At 42.4% G+C, this 9,619-nt stretch overlaps 1 protein-coding gene across 1 annotated transcript; it reads left to right on the top strand.

The window, feature by feature from the left end:
- The first annotated feature begins 1,037 nt into the window (after nucleotides 1–1,037).
- LOC129149453 (zinc finger protein 449-like) lies at nucleotides 1,038–9,619 on the top strand. Its single transcript, XM_054717672.1, is given in 6 exon segments — nucleotides 1,038–1,390; nucleotides 1,484–1,507; nucleotides 1,509–1,539; nucleotides 3,347–3,542; nucleotides 8,537–8,635; nucleotides 8,904–9,619. Coding segments are annotated over 6 exon segments (1,419 nt in total).

Raw genomic sequence — 9,619 nt, 5'->3', positions numbered from 1 at the left:
GAAATTCCCATGCTGTTTTCCATAGTGTGTGCACTAATCTGCATTTGCACCAACAGTGCACAAGGCTTCCCTTTTCTCCATAGCCTCACCAACATGTATTGTTTGTTGATTTATAGATGGTAGCCATTCTGACAGGTGTGAGGTGTTATCTCATTGAGGTTTTAATTTGTGTTTTCTGATGATTAGTGACGTTGAGCACTTTTTCATATGTCTGTTTATCATCTGTATGTCCTCTTTGGAGAAGTCTCTATTAAGATCCTCTGTATATTTTTAATTGGATGATTTGTTATTTTTTTGGTGTCGAGTTGTATGTGTTTTTTTAAATATAAATTTTGAGTATTAACCCCTTATCAAATATATCACTGGGGAATATCTTTCCACGTTCAGTAGACTGTCTTTTCTTTTTGTTGAAGGTTTTCTTTGCTGTGTAAACACTTCTTAGTTTGATGTAGTCCCATTTGTTTATTTTTTCTTTGTTTTTCCCTCTCCTAGGAACTATATCAGAAAATATATTCCTAAGAGAAATGTCCAAGATTTTACTGTCTATGTTTTCTTGTAGTACTTTTAAGGTTTCAAGTATTACATTTAAATATTTAATCCATTTGGAATTTATTCTTGTATATGGTGTAATAAGATGGTCTAGTTTCATTTTTATTGCATGTATCTCTCCAATTTCTCCAACATCAAGCCCACAATCTGGTCATGTGCCCCAACTGGGAATTGAACCGTGACCTCCTGGTTCAGAAGTAGACACGTGATCTCTGAGCCACTTCAACCACTGAGCCACTCCAAGGGGGCCTTTTAACATTTTTGTCAGATTCTTAAAACTACCCAAAAGAATATTATCTACTACTTTAGGGCTTTTCTAAAAAGCAAGCATTTAAGGGAGATAAGGATCCCCTTTGATAAGCAATGCTGCTTCTCTCATTTGCACTTTCCTCAGCAGTAGGTATCTACCCCAAGGAAATACACAAAGAAACACATTGGAACTTGGGAATTTAGACAGCAGGTAAATTGTACATTGCTGGAAGGCAGCAATGATGACTGTCTTGGGTTCTGCAATCCATGCCTCCTTGAATCCTAGCTCAGTGTTTCAAGAGTATGATAATGACTCTGAAGTCTTCCGTCAGCGCTTCAGGCAGTTCCAGTACAAAGAAGCAGCCAGGCCTCGTGATGTTTTCAACAAACTCCTGGAGCTTTGCTCTGAATGGCTGAAGCCAAAGATGCGTTCTAAGGAACAAATGGTGAAGCTTCTAACTTTGGAACAATACCTAACAATTATGCCCCAGGAGCTAGAGACCTGGGAGACAGAACTATGCCCCGAGAGTACAGAAATAATTCTGTCACTCCTAGAAGAAATACAGATGAAACCTGAGACAACAGAGACAAAGGTGAGAAAAGAGTTTGGGATCTGGGGAACTAGACCAAAAGGGTATCAAAGGCAGGTGGGATTGGATCTGACATTTGTCTCTGTCATTCTTCTGCCCCAAATTTCTGCACAGTCCTTTTCATGTCTCTTCTGCTGGAGAAAACATATGGGTCAGTGGTTTCCAACCTCATCTTAGCCAATTCCCCTCTGTAACAACTATTTTGTAATGTCTCAGTAAATATGCTTAAATGAAATTCATAGATAACATAACCTACTTACAGTTACTCATCAAAAAACACTGGTGTTATGCTTTAGGATCTGTAGACCAGATCCACCCACGGCTGTTTTGTATACCCCTAAGCTAATAATGGATTTTACCAGTTAAAACATTGTTAAAAAAAAAAGAGGAAGAAGGAATGTGGCACACAAAGCCTAAAATATTTACTATATGATCATATTTACAATATGATCTTTGCAAACCAAGTTTGCCAAATCTGAGTCGTGGAATCAAGAAGAAATAGAAAGGAATAGTTAGGTAGTTTATTATAAACTAAAAAACTTTTCAGTGTTCACATGTCTGGGCTTGAGCACATCAGAATACCTGATGAAGTACTCAGATGCTTGCTTCTCTGCACAGAATCACTGTGAAGATGACAGGCAATTATTAAAATGAATCCAGCTTAAACACAATGAACAGTGCTGGTGCTGATTGTATGATTTTCCAAAGGGGAAACAATTGATGAATCTGACTAAATAGTAGTATAGTGTTTTTTTTAAAAACTTTAAAAAATTTATTTTATGTAAATTATATTTATTGAATGACTGATCAATAGAGTCATATAGGTTTCAAGTGTACATTTCTATGATACGTGCATGGTAAGTATATTGCATTGTGTACCCATCACCCAAAGTCAAATTTTGTATTCAATATTGTTTTGTATTAGTTTCAGATGTACAGCCTAGTGGTTAGACAACCATGTACTTTACAAAGTGTTCCCCCTGATATTTCCAGTACCCACATGGCACCGTACATAGTTATTACAATATTATTGACTATATTTCCTTTGCTGTGCTTTACATCACCATGACTTTGATTTCAAAAGGAGTGCTTTCCCAGAAAATGCAAGTCCTGCTAACATTTGCAAAAATATTTTGTGATTATGTGACCAACAGTGTGAGTTTCTTGACAGATTCTTTTTACGTACATGAATATTTGAAGGTAGGTGGGGCACAGGAGCAATTCTGCACTGTGCATTATCTATACTTACGTCTCTGCCCACTAATTCTGCGAGCCACCTCCTGCCATAATTTCAAAAACACCTCCTGGGAATGGTGACCCTGTCCTGTGAACAGAACCATCTAGTAAAACATTTTGGGACATACGATGGCTGAGCACAGGGCAGGATCTTTGGAGATGGGAGGAAGTACTTCTTGTTGGGCATTAGGGGCACTGGAGTCTTGGGTGTAGATGGGGCTCTGCAGTTAGCCTGTTTGAAGGACTCTTCCAAAGTTTCCTGCCTCCAGGATGGAATGTGTTTATGGTTTCCCTTCCTTTCTGTGTTTCCTTGTTTGGTTTTCTACAAGAGATTATTTTCTGCCTGTGGTCTAATCCTGCATTGTCAGTGTGGTAGGCACCAGCCAAGGGTGGGTCTTGAGAACTAGAAATGTGGCTAGTCCAAATTGGGATATGCTATAAGTATAAAATTCACACCCCATTCAGAAGACTTAGGGTGGACAATAAAGTAGGTGAAATATCTCATTAATAATTCTTTATACTGATTACATTATGAAATTATGATATTTTAGATATACTGGTTTAAATAATGCATATTATTAAGATTGACTTTATCTACTTATTTTATTTTTCATATGACCACAGGAAAATTGTTAATGACTTGGGTGGCTTGCATTGTATTGCTACTGGGCACTGCTGATCTACACTGATTTTAGAGTGATGGGTTCTGGCATTTCCTCCAGATTGATAGTCAGGAAAAGCTCTTGGAAGATCCAGCAGTAGTCGGAATAGCAGACATGATACCAAATACCCACCTGGAGGTACCTCCATTCCAAGCAATGGGAACTGTCCCCGAGGCCCCACTGGCAGATGTGTGGATCCCACAGGAGCCATGCTACGGTGCTGCTGGGGAAGACCAGCCCTTTCTGGAACCTCTTGGTAAGGCAAAGATTTTATTTCTCGTCCTTGATTTCTCTTTTGAGAGCTCAGGAGCTCTCCAGGGGTGGGGTTGGTTAGAAACACTGAATAATGGATGAAAATTGATAGCTCTTATAAATAGTAGTAGTAGGAAACATCCCTTGGGGAACAGCTGCCCACAATGGCCATTGTTAGATCGAACAGGATTCAAAATCTCTTAAGATAATGAGCCCACTCAGGAAGGAGTCTTTGACCAAGAATATTATAAAGGAAATTGAGGGGACTATGTGTGATATGAATAAAGATTAATTTCCCCAGCCAATTTTTATCAGTGGAATCTGTGGTGTTGTGGGTCCCACGGGCCTCAGTTGTTCTTATGGCATAAGAGTCCCATTCAAACATGATACCTTATTAATATACTCACTTCAGATCCTTTAAGAGGATTTAATTGCTTGCTGCAGTAAAAGGAATACGTATGTTTCCCATAAAAACCTAGACCAGTGTTTCTCTAGGAATGGTAAGCGGATCCTCCATATCAGGATCACCTTCGGAGCATTTTTAACAGGAGCTCCAGGTGAGTGCTGTACATACTACCTTTTGAGAACCACTGCTCCAGACAATACAAGAGTTAGTTCCGAGTGAGAAAGTCCAGGGGAAGAAAGGCTCATAGAAGTTCATGGATGTCTGGAGGGTGGTCGAGGTCTTTCCAGGATTTTATAGAGTGATAAAGCACAAGGTTCTCTGGGCAGACCCTGGGAGATATCAGCTTAGAAAACATCCTTATGTATGAATTCTAAAATCTGTTAAACTTGCGGGTACCTTGCCTGGGTTCCTTGCTTTCCCATGTCCTAAGTGCATGAGAATGGATATCCTTGACACTTGGACCCATTTGCTCTTGAAGGCAATAGAAATTCTAGCTGTGGTGCTTGCCTATGGTTTTCCTTCTCTCTTGTGATTTCCATTCCAAGTGCAATCTCTCTTCTCTGAGTGTCTGGCAGACAATGGGGAAGGATACATGTGAGACTCTGCCCTCTCCTTGGAAAGGATGGCTTGGTCCATTCCAGGTCTAAGAATAGGACCACATGTGATGTGTGCATTGCCACCACCAGCATAGAATTCAACTCATAATGCCACAGTGTGGTTGTTTGGTCATGAATTTGCCTCATTTTCTGCACTTATTCAATTTGTTCAGGTTCCAAATTTTGTATCTTTCTCCAGTAAGTGCTGGTGATGTAGAGACATGGACTGTGTCTTGTTTTCCATAGAGGTGACCAGGAGGAAAAAGCCCAAAGGACATCTGTATATCCATTAATGTCAAGCCAAACTATATAAAGTATTGCCATTTATATTCCAGTCTCTACCTTACCTACATCTCGGATCTGTTAACAAGTTTTTTAAAACATCTGTATTTCTGTGTGTATGCCTGCAACAAGTGGCAGAGTGTTGTTTTCCATAGAGGTGACCAGGAGGAAAAAGCCCAAAGGACATCTGTATATCCATTAAGGTCAAGCCAAACTATATAAAGTATTGCCATTTATATTCCAGTCTCTACCTTACCTACATCTCGGATCTGTTAACAAGTTTTTTAAAACATCTGTATTTCAGTGTGTATGCCTGCAACATACTAGCAAGTGGTGTTGAATTATACATCTTTCTGCATATGAGTTACCATTACATGTGTGAATTTTCTTCTCTTAGCAACAGTGTCAGATACAGAGATCACATATGATACTGAGAAATACTATTGCTCTTTATTTGAATACTTCAGTCTCCAAAGTACAGGAAATTCCAGTACTAGTATATCAAACAAGGGAGAAAGAGAATGATATAACAAGTAAAATACATCCATTAGGAGGAAAGGAAAGTACCCCTTTCTCATCACTGTTTAAAGTGATATGATATGCTTTGTCCTGTGGACTGGGAGGTCTCCATTTCTACCTCTTGGTCACCAAAGTCTCATCCTCCTTAATACTTGTACAGGGTCCAAGGTATCTGGGGGCTGATCTAGGAAGATGATATGACCAGGAGGTGGCAGTAGCACACACAAGCTTTGTTGGGCAACTCTGTCAGGTGTGCTTGTGGAGGAGGTCAGGGGCCAGAAGGAGAGGAAAACAAGGGAACTTTCCAGGCAGTAAGGGCTCAGAGGGCTGGCTTGCCTGTCTTGGTGAGGTCATAGCCCAGAAGCACACTGGGAGTCTATAGGTCAGGGAGTTCCAAAGGGCAGCAGCAGTTGGGGGTCCCATAACTATAAGGCTCCCATCTTTTCAGTGGCTAGCAGTTGTGGGGTGATGTTTTCTGAGCTATGCATAGGAGGCTGGCTCTCAGTGGCTAAAAATCTGTTTCTGGGGGCTTATTTTTAAATAATTGGATGTGTGAGAATTTTAGTTTGACACCTGCAGGCTTTTGAGTACGGAGTCCCAGGTGGGAGTGAAGAAATGAACAACCCGGGGCCCAAAGCAGAGAGTGCTCGTTCATGACCTTAGGCTCGTTTCCAGCACAATTTCTGGGGTGGTTACTGTGGCCTTTGAGGGTAGAGAAGAGCCCTGCCAGCAGAAGTAGGCATCAAGGCATGACTTCTGACTGATATTCACTCTTGACCAAAATGCCCTGGGGACAAGCTCTCAAACACACAGCATCTTTCCATGGGCATGTGTCAGCAGAACAAATATCTAGATTAGGTATGATTGATTAGGGGGCATATCCATCTAAAACTTTAATAGATATGGTCGAATGTCCTCCAAAATTATTGTAACAATTTACCCTCCGACCACAGCATATGAGTACTAATGTCTGCTCGCCTCCACTCACAGGCTTGCCTTGTGATGAGCGCCATGGCTGTTTCCCTATGTTAGCGTACAGAAGGAGGGCTGATATCTGTGAAAGTCTTTTGAATCAGTGTCCAGTTCATTCAGCATTTGTGACAGTATTTTATTGAATGTGTGAGTAAAGATGGGAACTGAGGTCGGAAGGGTGTGAGATGGATGAAAGGGGATGGTTAGTGTCCTTAGCTGGCATGGTCTGTGAGCATAGGTTGGGGAATGTAAACTAGTGATAGTGCCGGGAGCAGGGCTTTGAGAGTCCGGACAGTGGAGGTTGGGGGGCACCTGATCCTCAAAGATCTGAATGTTACAGAGGAGGGATGTGGGTGGGGTGAGGTTGGTAGCCAGTGACAAAGTGCATGAGGTTAACTACTACCAAGGAGCTCAATTTGGGCCAGCCTCTCTGAAAGCTGTCACCAGGGAGTGCTATGCTGGGGAGAAGAAGTAAGGTGACAGCTCTCAGTCCTCTTTGGTTGGGTGCTGCACAGAAAGGGGCAGCTGTTCTGATGGTAAGTCCATGAGACACAGCTGCCTGGTGATGATACTCCTGGCCGTGTTCTCATGGGTGCTAGAGTCTGCCTCCAGGGCTGCTTTAGTCCTTGACTAGTCTCTTCTTTCACTGCCTTTCACCTGAGAGGCAGGTGTCTGAGTTGGTTTCATGGTCACCTGTGATGAAGTCTACAGCCTGAAGAGTATCTCTATGCTCTATGTACAGGATGGGAACCACCATGTGAACACATCCTGCCACTCTGAACTGGTTTTCAAGTGTCTCTTACTGGGTATATTCTGGGCCTCAAAGTTTCTGGCACCCTAAGGCTGTGCTGCTGTCCACGCCCCACTTTTCAGATCGCTAGCACTTTCACTTGATGGCAGCTCCCTCTGATGCATGACCTCCAGTTTTATCTGACCTGTGCTCCTACCCTCTCATCCTGCGCTTACCTTTGAGATGCAAGCATGAACAAAAGGAAGAGTTGTATTTTAAATTATTTTCATTGTGAAAGTAGAAATAAGGTATTTTAGTCAATGTCCTGTGCTTTGATACAATGTCCTGAGTTAAATTTTCCTCAGCCAGGCGTGTGCCCACTCATAGTCTGGGAGCACTCGAGGGATGTCCGACTGTCAGCTTAGGCCGGCTCCCCCCTGCCTAAGCCAGCAGTCACTAAAGAGGTGGGAGAGGCTTCTGTCACTGCACTGCGCTCCCCAGCCTTGAGACCCGCTCAGAGCTTCTGGCTGAGTGATGCCGCCCATGTGGGAGCGCACTGAGCACCACGGAGCAGATCCTGTGTTGAGCATCTGCCGCCTGGTGGTCAGTGTGCATCATAGCAATCGGTTGTTCCGCTGTTTGGTCAATTTGCGTATTAGCTTTTTATTATATAGGATGTCCTTGTATTTCAATCTGAAATGAGCCATTTCCAACCTACACTTTATTGCAGATCAGTAAACTTGAACAGAGCCGAGGAAGGTGTCTGGAAAGAGGCAGGAGCCACAGCAGCTCTCACTGAGGGGGGCAGTGGTAAGACCCAGGAGAAGAGTGAGTGTAGAAACATCTTCTGGTTGTCCTTAGATTGACAGTGAGAAGCACTTTTTTTAATGATTATTTTGGCTAGTTTCCAGAGAATCAATTTCTAGACTTCTGCTGAAGCAAACATGTACAGATTATTTTTGCTGTTGCTGACCTACTTCAGTTGCCATTTTAACTTGAATTTCTCTTACTAAAATTATTCCAGTTACCATTCCTAGCCCCCACGCTTTGGCCTGTCTCTCTCTGCTTGGCAGTCAATAAGATAGTGTTTGTCAGTTTTAATAGGGTAACACTTCAGAAAGATTGAATTCACGTTCTGTCCCTCACCTACATAATTTCATTCTCAAAACAGATGTGGAACTCATTCAGTGCATTGACTTCACACCAGAATTGATTCACTTCCCTTCCATAGACTGGAGGAAAATATATTTGAAATGAGCACAATAGAATCTCCCCCCCACCCCCACCCTACCATTCGGGTCTTGTTCTTACTGGTATCCTGAAAAACGAAAAAGCACAACAAACACAAAGGACTTGTCAGAGGCTCCTGGTGAAGCAATGCTGAGAAGGTAGTAGGCAGATCTTGAGAGGCTATGTGTCCAAGAAGAGACCTGGACTCTGGAGAAACCTGTGTTGACTCATTCTACCCTTCCTCCCATCTCTCCTATGGCTAGAATACCTGTTGCCAAAGCCTGCACTCGAAGAGCCTTGGGGGCAAGAACTACGGGATTGCAAGGAACTAGATGAACTGGAATTTTTTGACTTCAACCTAGGTAAGTGAGGGTTCATGAAATGCTCGGGAAGAAACTACAGAAAAATTAATCTTTACTCCCAGGGTAACACGGTTTGGGATGGCACTTGGAAGTTTGTATCTTCCCAGCAGCATTGAGTATAACTCTTCTCAGTCACTAGCTCTCCATTCCTCTTGGAACATGGTGACATCTGCAATTTCTGTTCACAGTCTTCATTTTGATATTGGGAGAGAAAATGTGTCAAAGCGGAAAAAACTGGAGAGTATGTATCTATTTTCTGTTTCTTCAGACAGAAATGCACTTCTTAATCCCAATTTTCCAGAAGACTTCGAAGAGCTAAACTACCTAATGGGAAATCCCGCAGAGCAGCTACTCAGAGACCACACATGGCCTCTCTATGACCAGAATCCTTCTGCAGGAAAGAGCGCTGAGGGATCCAACCAGGAAGAACCTCTCAACCCCAGAGGCTATGCACAAAGCAGTGCCCCAAAGAAACTACACCAATGTATTCAGTGTGGGAAAGATTTTCTTTCCAAAAAGGTTTTTAAGGGGCACCTGAAAATTCATTCAGGAAACCTCCCTCATGGGTGCCCTGAGTGTGGGAAAAGATTCCTTCGTAGGTCAAACCTGCAAAGGCATCTTCGAGTTCACACAAGAGAGGCACCCTATAAATGCAGCGTGTGTGAGAAGCGATTCACTCAGTTGTCACACCTCACAGAACACCAGAAAACCTCTTCTAGTCAAGGAGTATCCACTTGCCCCGAGTGTAAGTTGCAATTTTGTAATAGAAAACAATTTATACAACACCTAAAAATCCACACAAATGGAAAACCCCATAAATGCCAGAGTTGTGGAAAAACATTTAGACGCCAAAGAGACCTTAATTTGCACTATGCGTCACACACTGCAGAGAGACCATTTACTTGTGAGTATTGTGGGAAAAGCTATAGGCAGAGATCCAGCCTTGTTTTTCATTCAAGAAACCATTCCAGGGAGAAGCCATAG

This window comes from Eptesicus fuscus, chromosome 1, assembly GCF_027574615.1.
Source record: "Eptesicus fuscus isolate TK198812 chromosome 1, DD_ASM_mEF_20220401, whole genome shotgun sequence".
NCBI lineage: Eukaryota > Metazoa > Chordata > Mammalia > Chiroptera > Vespertilionidae > Eptesicus > Eptesicus fuscus.
The sequence above is the reverse complement of the archived record's forward strand: the minus strand, read 5'-3'. Positions and strand labels throughout refer to the sequence as shown.